Source organism: Rhinolophus sinicus, linkage group LG11 (genome assembly GCF_036562045.2).
Source record: "Rhinolophus sinicus isolate RSC01 linkage group LG11, ASM3656204v1, whole genome shotgun sequence".
In the NCBI taxonomy this organism is placed as follows: domain Eukaryota; kingdom Metazoa; phylum Chordata; class Mammalia; order Chiroptera; family Rhinolophidae; genus Rhinolophus; species Rhinolophus sinicus.
The window spans coordinates 5,576,353-5,593,995 of NC_133760.1; the positions used below are offsets into that span (position 1 = coordinate 5,576,353).

Consider the following 17,643-nt stretch of genomic DNA (forward strand, 5'->3'; position numbering starts at 1 on the left):
CTACACGGACCGTAAATCTGAGAAGGGGCGGGACTTCCATCGTGGGAGGAGCTATGGCCCCGCCCCCTCAGTAGGACGAGTCATTTCCGTCCGCGGAAAAACAGAAAACTGCAGGCAGATCTGTGGGCTGAGCCCCTCGACAGGATTTCCCTGGTCTGAAGTGGCCAGTGACCCAGAGCGGCGGGCACAGGTGAGCGTTGTCTGAGGCGAAAGCACGCAAGGTTCTCGGCCTTTGCCCTGGGAAGTAGGGGTCCCGGCTCCCCGAGGATGGAGTGGGTCGTCGTCACCTGGGAAACGGCGTGAACCCATCGCAGGCGAGTAGTTAGGATTTCCTGAGCCTTTAGCGGATGAACGGAATTTCTGGTGAAGGGGGAGAGAGGAGGCAGGACTTCCTGTAGCAATCTGAGGGCAACCTGCCACTCAAACCTATTTACTTGCCCTTAGGCGGGCGCCCAGGATGACCGAGGTGGAAGCCTGGGGCCGTCTGTGGCTGGAGAGCCCCCCCGGGGGAGCGCCCCCTATCTTCCTGCCCTCGGACGGACAAACCCTGGTCCTAGGACGGGGACCTCTGACCCAGATTACAGACCGGAAGTGCTCCAGAAACCAAGGTAGGCAGGGGCGGGGCTTGAGCTGGGGGGGGTGTGGCGTGCTTTCGCAGCTGAAATACATTCTTTGGGGAAGATGGACAGTCAATTCAGTAAGGAACATGCTTGGCCACCAGACTAAATGGCGCGGTGCATCCATTCTTGAAGTTGACGGGTACCATCCGGGGAGCACTGGAAGAGAAAGACTGTGACTCATCTGAAACTAGCAGATCCCTGGTGGGGAGGGAACTGAGGCAATCCTGAGACAAGTGTCACTGGGCAGAGAAGGATGCTCACAGGCCACCATGAAGGCTTGAGTCAGGCCACAACCCTTGTCAAGGAGAGAGCCGATCCTATGGAGAAAAGTACATGTTGCCAAGTAGGGATGGGTGGTAACCGGCCAAGCCCCGGACCAGCACCTAGTAGCTACACTTCTCAAAGAGAAGCCAGTCTATCCAGAAAAATGCCCACCCTGCCCCTAGGCGAGGACCAGCGTCACGAGCAATCCTAAAGCCTTTATCTAGCTACTGCTTGTCAAAGAGTGAGCCAATAGCATTTAGAAATAAACTGCCTCCTCCCCTGAATGGCTGTTGTAACGCCATGCTGTGGCCTAAAGATGGCCATGCTCTCCAGTAATGTGGAAAGCAATCACACAGGGATGCAAATTTTGACTCTACCCTCTCAACCCTCAGTGGAGCTGGTCGCAGACCCTAAGACTCGCACGGTGGCTGTGAAACAGGTACCAGTTCCTCAGCAAGGCCTGGAGTGGGGTGGGGGGGAATCGCAGCCCAGCAGGGAACAGGCCTGCTGGGAATATCTGGCTGGGAGGGAAACAGTTATGGCCAGTAAAGAAGTCCCGAGGTGTTACCTGCTTCAGTGGGATAGCCCTCCACATTTAAATTGGGTAAGATGTGACACCTATAACTTTTCCAAAGTCCTGATTGGTGATACACAGTGAAGAGGCGGGGCTTAAGAGTCTGATTGGCTGGTGGAGAAAGGCAAGTCCTTTCCTGAGCTGATTTATTGGAGGTTGGAAGAGAGGGCAGAGCCAGTCCCAGCTGCTCCCTCTTCTTCCGCAGCTGGGAATTAACCCCTCAACTGCCGGGACCCAGGAGCTGAAGCAGGGATTGGAGGGCTCTCTGGGGGTGGGGGACACACTGTATTTGGTCAATGGCCTCCACCCGCTGATCCTGCACTGGCAAGAAGCCTGCACGCCAGAATCCCAGCCAGATACTCCACCCGGCACCCCGCCAGTGGCCCCAAACGAGGAGGAAGAGGAAGAAGAGGAAGAGGATATTAAGCAGCGGAAAAAGCTGATGCGGAAGTCATCCCCCTGTTGGGAGAGCTTTGAGAAGCTGCTGGTGTTCACAGCGCCTGGGGTGAAGCCCAGAGACAAGGTGAGGGACAAGCTGGGGACCCCAAGTTTGCTGTGTGTCCCTGGGCAGGTCACTAAACCTCTCAGCCTCCACTTATTCTTCTGAGAAATAGACCTGATGACAAATTCAGGGGTAGGCATTTGGGGAATCGATGTGTCAGCTCCTGCCTGACCCATGGCAACCACCCTGTAACCATTTCAACGATAGGGACCATTTTAGCAGGAGCTATTTGATGAGTGTTTCTTAGGTCCACAGACTTGAGTTCAAGTGCTGTTACAGCACATTCTCTGAGCCCCACTTCTCTCACCAGTAAAATGAGAAATCCAGGGAAAACGTGGCAGAACCCAATGTGCAGTTAGCACCCAACAAAATTTAGCTCCTGCTTTATTTGCATGGTTATTAGCCCTTTGAGGTGGAGAAGTCCAAGGGAGGAGTATGGGTCGGGTATGAACCCCATTTTAGATTGGAATAGAGGGGTGTAGTAGAGAGAAAGGGAAGATGTCAGGCCTTGCACTCAGGCGTCCGGGGGGGGTGTCCTCACTGTGCCTGACTTGCATAACATGTCCATGCTCTCTGACTCAGTTTCCCCCTCTGTAAGGGGCTGATAGTCCCTGACTTGCAGAGTTGATATGAACCAGCCTGTGAATGAGATTAGACGTGTCACTGCTGCTATTCTTTTCTTGATGGTGCCAGGTGGCCGGCTTTGATCTGGATGGGACCCTCATCACCACACGCTCTGGGAAGGTCTTTCCCACCAGCCCCAGTGACTGGAGGTGATAAGAGGCAGAAGAGGGTGAGTGAGGTCACCTCTGGGCCCCAGGTCACCTTGCTGCTTCCCTGCCCACCCTAGGATCTTATACCTAGAGATTCCACGTAAACTCCGGGAGCTGGATGCCGAGGGTTACAAGGTATGTGACTGAACGCTTCCGTCCAGGCTGCGGGCAGGCTGGGGCATGGGGGGGAGGGCACTGGGTGACACCTGTCTGCTCCACAGCTGGTGATCTTCACCAACCAGATGGGCATTGGACGCGGAAAGCTGCCAGCAGAGGAGTTTAAGGCCAAGGTGGAAGCTGTAGTGGAAAAGCTAGGGGTCCCCTTCCAGGTATGGGTGGCTGCAATGGAGGCTGAAGGGTGATGTGACGGGACAGGGACCCAGAGAAGTAGAACAGGGACTTGGGGAGAAGGGGGACAGAGAGCTCTCTGGATAGGGATATGGGAGGGACAGGGACCCAAAGTGGGGGACAGACCCAGAGAGAGGAGGAAAGGCCCTGGACGGGATTATGCTGACAGAAACCCATCATAAACGGTAAGTTCTGGGGCACTGGGAGCTGAGCTTTGACAGTGAGAGGTCCTGTGTGTCCTTGGGTCCCGTATGCCCTTCAAGCGCTCAGGGTGCTCAAGGAGCTATGGATGGTATGTGACACAGTCCGGTCCACAGGTGCTGGTGGCCACGCATGCTGGCTTGTACCGGAAGCCAGTGATCGGCATGTGGGACCATCTTCGGGAGCAGGTGAGTCACTGCCCTGGTTACTCCCTGCCCAGCCTGCCCCTCCTGGACGTGCTCCCTGGCCTTCCTCTCCTCTCCTAGTCCTTGCCATCTGTTTTTAGCTGTCATGGCCTCGTACTGGTATGTGAGGCCAGTGCTCTTAAACTGAAAACCTGAGTGGCTGAGAGATCAGTCATTGATTCATTCGTGTGCGCATTCGTGCTGACGTTCCACAACTTGAGCTGAAGTTATTAGTGAACAGGACAGACCTCCCGGATCTCAGGCTCCCGTGCCCGGGAGGGTGCGGACTATACACGTGGGAGACAGGACAGCGAGATCGCGAGATTGGGGGGGGGGGGGGGGGCTGAGGTACCACTGAAGAGCTAGTGGTGGTGAGGGAGGGAGCCAGGTGGATATCTGGGGTCCAGAAGACCCTTCCAGGCTGGAGTCACACAAGTGCAAAGGTCCTGAGTCCAGTGTGTTTAGGGATAGTCAGTGAGGCCAGTGAGAGGGTGAGGGTGGGCCACGAGGGGTCAAATTGTGTGAGGCCACCTGGCCAGGGTGCGGACTTCACTCTTAGGATGGTGTGGGAAATGTATGCCCACATCAGTGGGACAGGGCGCCCTCTGGCGGCTGTGAGGGAAACAGACAGGGCAAGAGCGGAAGCCCTGAGACCAAGGACTGAACAGTCCAAGGAAGACACTGGTGTGGGGGAGAAGGGGATGTGTTCAGAGGAGAGTGATGGGTGGGGTGGGAACAGGACTTGCTGCGGATTGGACGCCGAGTGTGAGAATCACGCTGAGCAGAGCCATCAGTGCTCTAACAGATGTGAGAGGAGGTTCCTCAGGGCCTGTGTCCTGTCCCTCCCCAGGCCAACGAGGGCATGCCCATCTCCATCGGGGACAGTGTCTTCGTGGGAGGTAAGGGCCAGGGATTGCGTAGCTCCTTCGGGCCGATGGTGGGGGGTACCCTGGTCCTCAGGGTTGCTGGTGGAGACCAGGGTGTGTCCTCCATGTTCCAGATGCAGCTGGTCGCCCAGCTAACTGGGCCCCAGGGCGAAAGAAGAAAGACTTCTCCTGTGCAGATCGCCTGGTGAGCCCCACCCTTCCACCCACCCCCCAGCCCAATCCCCACCCTGTCTGACCTCTGCCCTCACCCCCAGTTTGCCCTCAACTTGGGCCTGCCCTTCGCCACACCGGAGGAGTTCTTCCTGAAGTGGCCAGTGGCCAGCTTTGAGCTCCCAACCTTTGACCCGGTGAGGTTCGCCAATGGGAATGGGGACTGGTGGGGAAAGAAGGGGGTCTCACCCCTAATGTCGTGTGTCCACCTTCCCAGAGGACCGTCTCCTCTTCGGGGCCACTCTGGCTGCCTGAGTCCAGCTCCCTGCTGAGCTCTGACCCTGAGGTGGTCGTCGCCGTGGGATTTCCTGGTGGTGAGACCCCCTGACTCCTGACCCCTAAGAGCTCTGGCCCCCCGGGCTCCCACTGACACTAACCCCTCCCCACAGCTGGGAAGTCCACCTTCCTCCAGGAGCACCTTGTGTCTGCCGGATATGTCCATGTGAACAGGGTAGGACCTTGGGAACACCCCCATCTGTAGTCACTGTCCCCTCCCCAATCACTGCCCATCTTCCTGTGAGAGCTGTTCCCCTTCCATCTTTGTCCTCTCCTAGGGTCTGTCCCCCCCACCCCCGCTGACCCATGACCTGCTGTCCTGTGTCCCCCAGGACACCCTGGGCTCATGGCAGCGCTGTGTGACCACCTGTGAGACAGCTCTAAAGCAAAGGAAACGGGTGGTGATTGACAACACAAACCCGGATCCCCCAAGCCGGGCCAGGTACCGGGGTTCCATGGGAGGCCTCTGTCGGATGGGCCCAGGGGCCCTGACTAGCCTGGACTCTTACTGGTCCCCATAGGTACATCAAGTGCGCCCAAGATGCAGGTGTGCCCTGTCGCTGCTTCCTCTTCAGCGCCACCTTGGACCAGGCACGTCACAACAACCGGGTGAGTGGCTGGGCCCCACCCCTCCCCCTCCCTGCCCTTGCAGGGCCTGACCAGTGTGCCCTCTGCCCTCAGTTCCGGGAGATGACAGGCTCTTCTCACACCCCCGTGTCTGACGTGGTCATGTATGGCTACAGGTAGGCTCTGCCATAGGAAGGCACCTCCAGGGTGGGCATGGGGCCCAGCTGGGCCTCCCCTACCTTCACTACCTTCTGCCCCCAGAAAGCAGTTCAAGGCCCCAAAGCTGGCAGAGGGCTTCTCGGAGATCCTGGAGATCCCATTCCGGCTGCACGTGGAACCACAACTTGAGCGGCTGTACTGCCAGTTCTCCGAGGGCTGAGCTCCTGCCTCCCCCACCTGCACCCCCACGCCACTCCACCCCCAAATAAATGTTATTTTTCTTTCCCCACTCCACCCCCAAATAAATGTTATTTTTCTTTAAGCTTGGCCAGCATGTTGCTGGGAAAAAGGGTGGGCCACTCAGCTGAAGGCAGACCCCACTAGTCCCCAAGGTGGGCTGGGGCTCCTGGGACAGGCACAGCTGGGGGCTTGGCCCTGAGTCAAGCACTCAGCCCACCTCAGGACTAACTGCCTCTCCTGCCAAGGGTAAGGATGAGGCTTTCAAGGCCATGACTACAGGCACTCGACACGGTGGCCAGTGGGCTTTTAAAAGACTTTATTGGGGAAACGTACATGGGTGGGGACTGTCCTTGGAGATATCTCAGGACGCTGTCCTCCATCTCACTGGGCAGCTGCGGTCTCCAGGGGCCCCTGCTCAGAAGCATCTGACCTGGGGCAGGGGGACAGTGGGAGGAGCTGGAAGGGGGCTCCAGCAGCCCCCAGTACCTGGACAGATGCACCTACAGGGCACTGGGGACTAGGGAAGGGCCTCTTCCTGCAGGTTCCCATCGCTTCCTGGGGGGAGCGTACCACTGGGGACTGCTGTGCTGCTGCTCTGCTCTCTTCAAAGCCAAGGTCACACTACTTCTCCCCAAACTCCCAGCACATCCAGCCCGCACTCCACCTGACTGCCACTCACCAATCTCAGCGGGGGCCGCGTCTGTGACTCCTGGAGGGCCCAGCCTAGTGGTGGCCACTAACCCCCCATCTGTGGCGGAAGAAGCCGGGGAGGAGAGTCAGTAGCTGGAGGGGCTGGAGGTAAGAAGAGTGCCGGGGGCCACCCCTGCCTCACCCCTCGCTGCTGCTGCTCCTGCTCCAGGTTCCTCTGCAGGACCTGCTGCTGGTTGGCAATGACGCGCCGGATGCCGTTGACAAAGTTGCCCTGGTCGTGGGGGATGAGGCCGATGAAGATCTTCTTCTCCGAGGAGTACAGCAGCATGAGCACGCGCACCTCGCACGACGCCTTGTAGGAGAAGTGCACGCAGCCCGCCTGCCGGGGGTGGGCGGAGCGGGCGTCACAGGCGCTCCTCCCGGACACAGCAGGCGCAGACCACACAGGCCAGCATCCCAGACAGAGCTGGTGCGTACTAACTGCTGTCCTCACAGCTCTATTACGAGCCCCCCTTGGGGACATGGAGGCCCAGCCCTGCGGGCTCTGCACAGAGGAGCTGCACGAGCTCTGAGGCTACCGTGGGCCTGCTGATGCGAGCGGCACCTATGGAACAGGCAAGTGCACGGATGCCCGACATCGTGCCTGCGACACCTTGTGCAGGACCGGCCATGACCAAACCCGTGCACAGAGGCTCATGGGAAAGACACCAGCTCTGAGGTTCCCCACCTTGTGCAGCCCCCCGAGGTAGCCAAACCGAGAGAGCCCGGGGCCTGCGCACTAACTGCTCCCCTCCACCCAGCTGGGGATGGGGGTGCAATGCGCCATGTGCTCCCCATCCACTTCCTTGGCTCCTCCCTCTCTAGTCCCAGGGATCACCACCCCCACGTCACAGGTGGGCCAACCCAGGCTGAAAGCTTGAGGACTCGCAGGTCCCCAGAGCCAGGAGGGGCAATGCTGACCCTGTACAACCTGCAGACAGGTCTCTAAGAGGAAACCCTCTGGGGATCCCAGGACCCGCCGCCCTTGCCACATCTGAGCCTGGGCCCCAAGTGAGCAGAGCGGAGGGCCATCCTGGGGTTCAATGGGGTCACTACACATGGCCCTGAGGGAGCGCTGTGCTTTTAAACTTTAACACAAAAGAAATACACAACTGGCCCCTCAAATACACAACTGTGCAGCTGTGATTACTTTGGTTGACTTAAAATAAATAGTAAATCTGGGGACAGAGGTCCCTCCTACATAGCAGACGTGCAAAAGGTGGACAGCGATGACTTTGCTTTCAAAACTGCGGGACTGAGGCCCAGCCCTGCTGGACCGGGAGCTGACACACCTCCCTACCTGGTGTAGGGCCTTCAAGAGCCTCAGGTTTCCCACTGGAAAACCTGGAGTGACAAGAGCACCTGTGCCTGGGGAGGGCGGCGGGAGGAAGGCGGCAGGTAGGGACAGGGGAGCACAGATAGTAACCCTGGCCCTCTGGGTAAACCCAGACGCAGCAGCGGGGGACAGGCCCTGAAGGCACACAGCAAAATGGGCTCCAGTCTTCACCCCGGCACTTGCTGGCACTGCCTGAGCCTCAGTTTCCCCATCTGTAAAACCGGGTCAGGACAACACAGAGCCCCAGGGGAGTTGGGTGGACTGGGAGCCAGCACCTAGGCAGGCACATGGCAAACACGACATCACTGTGGGCTGCCATCACTATCCAGTTGGTTCTGGGGACAGTGTCCCTCTGGTTCATCTTGTGTTTAAACAGGAGGTGGATGTGGCTGTTTCTATCCTACAGAGCCTCTCGTCTGCCTTGTTCTGCCTCGGCATCACCCTGCCTATGGCCCTACTCACAAAGCCATTGTCCATGATCCGGCACAGGCTCTTGAGCGTCTCCAGGTCCTTGGTGAAGTGGAACTGCACCAGGCGGGAGTTCCGGAACAGCGGCACCAGTGTGGTCTACAGGAAAACGGCAAGGGCGGCTCCATGAGGCACAGGAGCACGGACAGTCCACAGCCACACTGCCTGCCCCTTCTCCCTCCCTCCCTGCAGGGCGGCACCTAGCCTGGGGCCTCACCCCAGGTTATATCTCAGACAGGCCCTGTGGCCCCTTGAAGCCAGGTCTGCGGGACCTGCCTACCTCCACTTGCTGGGCAGGCCAGCCACCAGCCACAGGGCCTTTGCACATGCTGTCCCTCCACCCAGAAAGCCTTCCTCCAGCTGGCAACTCAGGGTGCCCTGCTTGGGGGAAGAACCCTCGCCACCCCCATGGCCCTCAGGCCTGAACCTGAGCCCCCTCACCACTCACCAGCAGCTGTTGGGGGATGAGCTGCATGTACAGCTTCCTTGGCCACTGCTCGGTCCTCCTGCAGGCACGAGGGGACGAGGGTCAGCAGGCCAGGTCTCGCGGAGACGCTGTCTCTGCCCCCAGCCCGACACTCACAGGATCTCCCCTTGGTTCACATAGACGTGCGACGGCAGCCACCTCTTAGACCGGCTGTTGGGCTCAGGTCTGGGCTTTTGGGAGAGGAAGAGGAGACATCAGGAGTGGGGGGTGCACCGGTCCCAAGGTGACCCAGGCCACCCCAGGGCTCACCTCCTGCCACTCCATGACTCCACTCCAAGCCAGGAACTTGTTGTTGACAATCTGGACTGGGCCCGCAACACCACCAGGCCCCACTGCCTGTGGGAGGAGATGGGTGGGACGGTGTCCCAGGAGTTCCCCAGGGGCTTCTGCCCCAGCCTCCTGTCTGGCTTCTTAGCCCCCGGTCTGTCCACAGCGCCACAGGCTCCCCAGAGATGGCTCTGCCCCTCACCTGCTCACAGACCTCCCATGGCTCCCCAAGTGCTCCAGGACAAGTCCCGGCCCGTCAGCTTGGGGTACAAAGCCCATAGGATCTGCCTGTAAGAACTGGACAGCTATAAAACTTGTTGCACAAACTGGGACACTTTTGGGAGAAGGGAACACTTAATAATTGCCAAGGGATGACCCAGGAAGCAGTCACCTTCTGGGGCCTCCCAGCTCTACACGCGAGTCCTGCCCCTGGGAACCTCCCTCAGTCATCCGTCTGCCTTTCAAAGCCTCCCTGGCACGCCCAGCGCCCGGGCCGAGCGCACCTGTTTGCGGGTGGTGATGACCTGCCGGATGGCGTTGACGAAGCCGCTCTGGTCATAGGGGATGAGGCCCATGAAGATCTTCTTCTTGGACGAGTACAGGAGCATGAGCACGCGCACCTCGCAGGGGGAGATGTGGGGGAAGAGCATGCAGCCCGCCTGCGGGGGTGGGTGGGGGGTGGCGGCAGGAAGTCAGGGACCCAGAGCACTGCCAAGGGGGCCACATGTCCCTCCGTGCTCACCCAAGCCTGCCTGTCACGGGACAGTCTTCAAAGTCAGCCCCATGGCCCCAAAACATGTTTCAAGAGTGTGTGAATGTGCTGCTCGGTACCCCCACAAGGAATTTGGGGTTGGGGTTAGGGCCTGGGACAGTCGCCCTCTGATGCCAGCCCTGTCTCACGGAGCCAGGGAAGAGGTTGCTGCCGATGCCAGAGCAGCTGCCAGGAAGGGCCGGCCCAGGTCTGCTTCCTCCTAGCTGCCTGACCTAGGACAAGGTACCTCATTTCTGGACCTGTTTCACCATCTGTAAAACGGCAGGACAAGAGTGTACACAGTAAATGCCACACAGATGGTTCGTATTTGAGATGCTAGTGCCTTGGTGGGACGTGAGGGAATGAGTCCCAGCTGGGGTGTGAAGAGGCAGGTACTTCTGAGGACACGCCCAGAGTCACCTGCCTGACTTCTCTTGCCCCCAGCTCAAGCCCCAGGTCCACTTGCTCATGGAACCCGCCCTGGGAGCCACGTACAATTGGCCCTCCCAGACCTACGAGGACCAGGAGTGTGACCAACAGGCAACAGGGTGATGTCCATCTTCCCTGCAGCCTGGGGCTGGGCACAGAGCAGGCCCTCAGCAAACGGTGCTGAGTGAAAGGGTGACTGGTCAGGCAAGAGACCCCACACCAGTCACACCCCTTGGTCTGTCCAGGCCCTGAGGGAAAGGGGATCCACCTGCACATCAGGGGTCGGGGCACAGATAGGACTCCCTGCGGGCAACAGCCTGTCCCCACAGGGGAGCAGGGACTGGAGGGGACCCCAGAGTAAAGTCCTCTGGGCTTCCTGGGCAGACAAGTCACTCTTACCTTGTCCCCACCCCTCTGTAGCACCTGCCTCTGCTTCCACAACCAGACCCCTGGAAAGGCTTTGCCACTGAAACTCAGGCCCAGACCTCAGGGGCTGCAGAGACATGTCAAACTGACCACCTCAGCTGCTCATGTTTCCTGAGCACTTACTATGCACTCAAATCAATCTCAAGCATTAGCCACCAGCTCACACGCCTCCCAGTGGCCCGTTAGCCCCACTTGCCAGATGAGAAAACTGAGCCCAGCACAGACCGCCCCTCCTCCTGGCTCCCTCCTCCGCACCCGTTTACCACATCCCAGCCACCTGCTGGGTCCCAGGAGGGCTGGTCCCTGCACTCACTCACATCCTCCACGGCCAACTCTCGGCGCGGCCAGACACAGGAGCCTGAGGCAGGGGGATACCTTCCCTCTACTCCAGAGAATTTCTGAGACCCTAATTACAGACAGGGCCCAAGATGCCAGGAAAGAGTGGCTCCGCCAGCCTCGGCCTTGGATGGCCCCGGCACAGCTGCCTCCTGCTGCACTGTCACCAAAGTGCCCAGAGCGGCCCCTGCGCCCGCCACCCACCCGTGCTCACTGCCCTACTCACAAAGCCATTGCCCATGACGCGGCAGAGCCCCTTGAGGGAGTCGCAGTCTCTGTTGGTGAAGTGGAACTGCGCCAGCTGGGAGTTGCGGAACAGGGGGCCCAGGGTGGTCTGGGGGCAACAAGGGGACAGCTGGGTCACTGCGGGGGTGGGGTGCTCTGAGGAGCATACGGGGGGCCTGGGGGAGGGTCTCACCAGCAGCTGCTGTGGGATCAGCTGCATGATCAGCTTCTGCGGCCATTGGTCCGTCTCCCTGCAGGAGGAGAGGGTCAGGGGGGCCCCGGCCCCCAGCCGCCCGCCTACCCGCCCACCGGGCACTCACAGGTTCTCGCCCTGGTTTACGTAGGCCTGGCAGGGGAGGGTCCGCTTCAGCTTCGCGGTGGAGTCAGAATAGGGTCTGCGCTTCTGTGGTGGGAGCAGAAGGGCTCACTGGACACAGCTCGGATATCCAGGCCAGCCCCCCGCCCCCCACAGGGGTAGACAGGACCCTCAGGGCTGCCCCCAGCCTGATGGAGACTCACAGGTCTGACATGGACTGCTCACCTCCTGCCACTCGAGGACGCCACTCCAGGCCAGCAGCTTGTTGCTGAGCCGGTGCTCGCCTACCACCAGACCCCCGAGGGCAAGCCCTGGAGAGGAAGGCCCGATGGGACCCAGGGCCCCGAAGACCCGAGCACCTTGCTGTGGCAGAGGGGTGGGGAAATTGAGACTGAGGGACCTGCAAGGGCAGGCTGTTCCCCACAGGCTCCAGAGGGGACATCCCAATGTTCAGACCCAAATTTCCTACTTGGAAATGCCCGAGGCCGTATGTAAGGCCATGTCCAAACCCAGTATCCCAGGGATAAAGACCTCATGTGGCTGACACCCACTTTTTCCTGCCACCATCCCAGGACCCTTCTCCCTAGAACCCACTTGTCATCTCGACATTGGCCTATGCAGGGTCCCTGAAAGCCACCAGCCCGCTTCCCCTCCCAGCCTTTGCTCCAGCTGTGCTCCAAGCCTAGAATACCACCTCACCCGCTCAGAAGGTGCCACCCACTCACTTTCCCAGCCTGATCCATTCTTGTTCCCTCTACTGAGACCCAACTCAGAAGCCAGCACTCTGGAGTCCAGGGCCTCCTCAAAACCCTGCCTATGCACCAGCCAGCCTGGGCTGTGTCTGTCTGGCACACTGGTTTGCACCGTCCTGCCCACGCTCAAAGCCTTCCCAGGCTCCTCATGACCGTCAAGAGACAGTCCAGACTCTCCCTCTGACTCCCGCCAACCTTCCCAGGCGGTTGCTGGCCCTCGCTCCCTCGCACACCCCAGGTTGCAGCCATGTCAGGCTGACCCCCGGGAGGCAGAAAGCAGAAGCACACATAGTACAGAAGCATCCAGGGAGATGGGGAGACTTGTGGATGAGGCAGCGTGACGACACCTGGAGGGATCTCAAACACAGCATCTCAAGAGCATTTGCAGAACACCAGAATGTTCCAGCAATAAAACCAAGGAAAGCTACAGTCTACTCACAGGGTATTCTCCCAGCCATCTTTTTTTAAACCAAAAACATCTCAAAGCAAACAAGTGAAGGCTTTGGAACAGCCCAACAGCAGGAACCCTACGAAAATCTCACTAGTAAATGCCTCCAGGTATGTGTGGGGGGGATCAATGGTTGTTACTTTTGTCTTGTTACTAATGGGCATTTCTAAATGTCCCATAAGCTACACAGATGTTTTCTGTCCCAGAATAATGACAGGCAGGAACAATTTTATTTTGGGTGGTTTAGAAAGCAAAAATTCCTGAGCAATCATGCTCTCCATCTGGGCAGGTGGTTCTGGGATCTGGGCAATCGTATGAGATGAGGAAGAAAACCTGAGTGCAGAACATGTTGGTGTGTTGAATGCTGGAGTGCGTCTGAGATGGAGAACGGGCATCAAAGCCCCAGGTTTGTAGGTGCCACAACTATAGTTAAAGCACCCAACTGGAGAACCCAGGTGAACACACCTGAGGACCCAGTCAGTGTAAACTCCAGGGACACGTGTTTCAAGTATGCTTATCTGGGAGGGCAGGCCGGCCAAGAAAGACTTGAAAGAGGTTTTGATCTGGAGCATAAAGACCAGGAATGCCTGCCTAAACCCAGGAACACCCGCACACAGCAAGGTGGGAGGATCACATGCAAGGGCTGGGCTTCAGTGCAACCCTGGAGGAAATCTCCCATCCCAGCAAGTGTGTGCACAATTTAGCTGTGCCTCCAACATCTGGATGGTTTAGTGCATAGGAAGCCTGTTCAGTACTTGGGTGAAAGCCTTAGTGAGGACCCAGCAAACAACGAGATGTGAATGCTGACAGAAGAGGAGAGGCAGTGAGGGAAGGTGAATGTTTAAGTTTGGGAAGGTGTTCAGAGTCTGGTTATCTACGTTTAAGATCCGAAGAAGCTTGTTTAAGGCTTGTGTGGGGCTGTGACAGCTCCGTGCCACGGACGACGTTGAGCCAGTGTAGTTCAGAAGCGAGCTTGTCCCAGCCTAGGGTAAAACGCACATCTGGGCAAGCGTGTGCACGGTTTGGCTGTGCGTGGAACGTCCGGACATGAGACTTTACTGCTCCAGATAAGCTTTATAGAGATTTTTTAAAGTATGTGCATATTTTAAGGCCGGGGGAAGCATATGTAGTAGCTTCATGTACCTGCAAAACTCTGTTTAAAAGCTCTATCTCTGTTTAAGGTCTCGCTTTGTTGCAATCTGTAAGAGCATCCCACAGCTGGGCGCGCGTGCAAATCCTGGGCGCACACGCCGCGGGCGCCGTGCAGAACGCCCCAAGGTGCAGCACCTAAGCTTGCGAAGGCAAGACACGGCCCCTCTCGCCGCCGTCCCCCAGCCCCCTCCCCCATTTACAGGTTTCCTGCCCGGAGAGAGACCAACTTTCCAATTGGAAAAACAAGCGCACAGGCCAGCCGTGGGCCCGCCCGCCCCCCACCCCCCACCCCGCGTTTAAACTGGGCGGCGAAGTCAGCAGTAATTTGAGCCCTCCCCGCCCCCGTACCCCACCCCCGTCACCCCGGCCCGAAAGCGTAACAAAGGGGAGAGCCCGGCGCGTACCACCCGGGGGTTCCACGGGGGAACCCGGCCCCTGGCGGGACCACCCTTCGGGCTACCCGGGAGACCCCAGAGAGGTGGGGGCCACCACGGACAAAGACGCAAGCCCGGGGGCGGGGCCGTGGAAGGCTCTAGAAAAAGGGCGGGGGGCTCACCATGGGAGGGGCCGAGCGAGCCCGGATCCGCGGCGGCTGCGGGCCCCTGGGGCTGGCCGGCCAGGAGCGCGAGCGGGCGGCGCGAACCGTGAGGGGCCGTGGGGGACGGCCGCGACCCCCGAGGGGGCCCCCAACGCCGGAACGATGCGGGGCGCGGCGTGGACGGACCATGACGGGCGCGGGCCAAGCAGGCTGGGGGCTGCCACGGGCCGCGCGGGGGGCTGCAGACTCTATCGACTGAGGGGCGCGGGCGCGCGGCTTCGGGGGAGACGGGCTGGGCTATACCAAGCACGGGGGACGCGCCGCTGGAGAGGGGTCGCCGCGGCCGAACCACTGCGTTGAGTGGGGGAGCACGGCGCGTACCAAGAGCGTCCGCGAGGGGGCGTGGCCGGGGTGTACCAAAATAGGGTTGGAGGAGCTTAGGAAACGGAGAGGCTGTGGGGCGGGGAGTACAGCAACTGGAAGATACATTGGACCGCTGGAGCAAGGGCGGGAGGAACAGAGAACGTGCGAGAAACAACTTCAGGGGGGCGTGGCAGGAAAGACCATACCAAAGGGTGGAGGGGGCATTATGTGAACGTAAAAGACGATACCAAGTTGCTGCCTGAGGGGCAGGATACCGGGAGGTATTACCGAGTCCCGGACCCGCGGAGCTGCAGGAGCCGCCACAAAAAGAGGGAGGAAGGAATAATGGGCCTGGGGCCCAGAGAACCTACCTAGAGGTTTGGAGATGTGGACCGTACCATGCACTAGGGGAGGACTTAAACTTTAAAGGCAGTGACGTAGCTAGGTAGGCAAGGGACCACAACTCCCAGCGGACCTCACGCGGCCTCGGCTGGGCCAGCGGCCCCAGGAGACGCCGTCACAGCTGCGCGCCCATTGGCCCCCGAGCCCTAGGCTCCGCCCACCGCCGCCTCCTCAGGCTTCTTGCACCCGCCTCTCCTGGCCATTCATTGATTCCCTCGTTCACTCAAGTATTAAATGACTGCGTATTCACTTACTAGTAGTTGTGTAAGATTTCTTGTTTCCTAAATGTGGATAATAGCTAATCCAAGAAATTTTCACAATTTCTTTTCAATCCCAAAGTGGTTACGAGGGTCAAATGAGTCAATAAAGTATTAGGATCGATACTTGGTACAATGACGACTTAAATGTTTGCTTTTTAAAAATCTTAATCATTATTATTAGTACCATTTCCAGTTCTGTGCTGGGCAATGAGTATACTGTGATAACCGAAATAGACCAGGTCCGTCATAGAGCCCACGGTCCACAGTGGAAAACATCGAAGTTTGTGATAGATGTTAAATAAAGCAAGTGCACAGGGTCATGGGATGGTGGCCGTGGTAAGTCAGGAAAGTGATCTTTGAGCAGCCTGCAATTCTACATAGACTGTGCTCAGATGAGAGAACAGCAAGGGCACAAATCCTGAGTGTAAGAAAAACAAGGGAGGCTAGTGCGGCTGATGCAGAGTGAGGGAGGAGAACTGTGGAAGTGGGGGAAGGGCCAGATGCCACAAGCAGGGAGGGTCCTGGGGAGCCACCAAAAGTTTTTTAGCAAGGGAGTGACATAGTCTTATTTACATTTTAAACAAACCATTCATAGAACGCATACAGTCATGCACACGGTATCTCTGCAAATCTACAGAAGAAGCTGGAATCCATAGTCAACTCTAAGGAGAGAAGACGGAGGGGTGGGTAGTACACACACGGGTAAGGCAGCTCACCGTGCGATTTCATATTATTTGGAATTTCTTACCATATGCAAGTGATGCCTATTGAAAAATAACTTTTGAAATACCTTAAACTTTTTTTTAAGAACGCTTCTGGCTGCTGTGTTGATAATAAGATTGTAGGGCACGAGTGGAAGCAGGAGGGCAGAGAGGAGACTGGTAATAATCCAGGCGAGAGGCACAGATGGGATGGGTCGCAGGCAGGGTGGCCACAGTGGAGGTGATCATTTTCACAATTTCTTTTCAAGCTGGAGCTCAAAAGACTTGTGGAGAAAGTGAGAGAGAGGGATGAAGGATAATACCAAGGTTTTTGCCTGTACGAAGGTACCATTTGGTGGAAGGGAGCTGACTATAGAAGGAGCAGGTTGGGGAGGCGGGGAGGCAGAAATTCCTGCTTCTGTTTGTGATGTGTTGAGTTTGAGATGACTAAGCAATGCAGATAGAGGAGTCTGGAGATGAAACTTCAGAAGTCTTCAGTGTTTGAATTGATGAGAATGAATGAGATCACAAAGAACGTGTATAGACAGGGACTGGGACACTCTATCCCTTTAGAGGTCAGGGCCTAGAGGGGCCACCAGCAAATGAGACAGAAGAGTGACCTGTGAAATGCAAGAAGCTCTGCTCCAGGTCATAATTCCCATCCTTGCTCCCCCTGTCCCCCCACCCCCACCCCCACACACTAAGCCACCTGCCCAAGGACTTCAGGGCTGACCCTGAGTCCCAAGTCTGACCTAGACTGTGGCCAAATGGGGAGTCAGTACTCTCTGGACCCAGACTGCAAGTTAGATATCAACAGGTACCTCCAGAGCCCTAATAATCACCATGTTAGGAAACCCTATTGCTGGCAGCAGGAAGGAAAAAGAACCACAGGGACAGAAGCCTCCTTAACTTCCCTAAATCCTTATTTCTCACCATTGTCCTTGATCCAAGCCATCAAGATCTCTTGCTTGGGTGACAGTCTCCTAACTCTTGCCTCCTTGTCTCTCATTCTACTAATCTTAACACTCCAATGGCTTCCCAATGCCCTTAGAATGAAATACAAACTCCTCACCATGGCCTCTAAGGCCCTGCGCCAGGAGGCCCCTGCTGCTGTCTCCACTGATCATCTTTCCTGCTCTCCACTTAGTTGATGCCTTCCCATCCTTCAGATCCCATCAGGACACGTGTGGGTACGAATTCCCAGGACTGAATAAGCATGGAGAAAGGTGTGCTAGGATACGCTCCAGCATGAACAAAATGAAAACATGTCAGAATGTGAGATGAAAATATAGGCTGAAATTCTATTAGTAACACTACGGTACAGCTCTCCGAAGCCATCTTGCTTACCCAGTGTGCCAATTTGAAAGACACTGTCCATTTCGTCTGTAAAACCTACTGCCCAAGCTAGCTGGCTATTATGACTAAGCAGTTCTCCCATCTGTTAGGCTGTGCACTTCCTGAGAAGTAGCTGTTACCAAACCTGTTTATGC

General features: G+C 57.6%; 2 protein-coding genes across 5 annotated transcripts; one reads left to right on the forward strand and one right to left on the reverse strand.

The window, feature by feature from the left end:
* Positions 1-50: 50 nt before the first annotated feature.
* On the forward strand, positions 51-5,888 carry PNKP (polynucleotide kinase 3'-phosphatase). Of its 3 annotated transcripts, none has more exons than XM_074316069.1 (17): positions 51-190; positions 445-608; positions 1,277-1,323; positions 1,664-1,981; positions 2,654-2,733; positions 2,811-2,868; positions 2,955-3,062; positions 3,399-3,470; positions 4,318-4,366; positions 4,468-4,538; positions 4,609-4,701; positions 4,782-4,878; positions 4,954-5,015; positions 5,173-5,282; positions 5,362-5,449; positions 5,522-5,583; positions 5,669-5,888. In XM_074316069.1, the coding sequence occupies exons 2-17, from the start codon at positions 458-460 to the stop codon at positions 5,784-5,786; spliced, it is 1,584 nt and encodes a 527-aa protein (XP_074172170.1). In that variant the 5' UTR covers positions 51-190; positions 445-457; the 3' UTR covers positions 5,787-5,888. The 3 variants fall into 3 exon arrangements, with proteins under 3 accessions (XP_074172170.1, XP_074172172.1, XP_074172171.1); XM_074316071.1 differs by having other exon boundaries at positions 5,362-5,431; XM_074316070.1 differs by having other exon boundaries at positions 132-314.
* A 217-nt stretch (positions 5,889-6,105) lies between these two features.
* Positions 6,106-14,845, reverse strand: PTOV1 (PTOV1 extended AT-hook containing adaptor protein). 2 transcript variants are annotated; one of them, XM_074316072.1, is made up of 13 exons: positions 14,446-14,845; positions 11,763-11,900; positions 11,542-11,624; positions 11,415-11,472; positions 11,223-11,330; positions 9,558-9,713; positions 9,037-9,123; positions 8,884-8,957; positions 8,749-8,806; positions 8,295-8,399; positions 6,639-6,836; positions 6,486-6,554; positions 6,106-6,236 (listed from the first exon to the last, which is right to left on the reverse strand). In XM_074316072.1, exons 1-12 carry the CDS (start codon positions 14,614-14,616, stop codon positions 6,543-6,545), a joined length of 1,248 nt encoding a protein of 415 aa, XP_074172173.1. In that variant the 5' UTR covers positions 14,617-14,845; the 3' UTR covers positions 6,106-6,236; positions 6,486-6,542. The 2 variants fall into 2 exon arrangements, with proteins under 2 accessions (XP_074172173.1, XP_074172174.1); XM_074316073.1 differs by lacking the exon at positions 11,223-11,330.
* Positions 14,846-17,643: the final 2,798 nt, after the last annotated feature.

Coding starts and splice junctions, on each gene's coding strand:
- PNKP (XM_074316069.1), top strand. CDS start 458: ATGACCGAGGTGGAAGCCTGGGGCCGTCTGTGGCTGGAGAGCCCCCCC. Junction 609..1,276: donor GAAGTGCTCCAGAAACCAAG/GTAGGCAGGGGC, acceptor CTCAACCCTCAG/TGGAGCTGGTCGCAGACCCT. Junction 4,539..4,608: donor TCTCCTGTGCAGATCGCCTG/GTGAGCCCCACC, acceptor CCTCACCCCCAG/TTTGCCCTCAACTTGGGCCT.
- PTOV1 (XM_074316072.1), bottom strand. CDS start 14,616: ATGGTCCGTCCACGCCGCGCCCCGCATCGTTCCGGCGTTGGGGGCCCC. Junction 11,473..11,541: donor GTAAACCAGGGCGAGAACCT/GTGAGTGCCCGG, acceptor CTCCTCCTGCAG/GGAGACGGACCAATGGCCGC. Junction 6,837..8,294: donor GGATCATGGACAATGGCTTT/GTGAGTAGGGCC, acceptor CACCCCCGGCAG/GCGGGCTGCGTGCACTTCTC.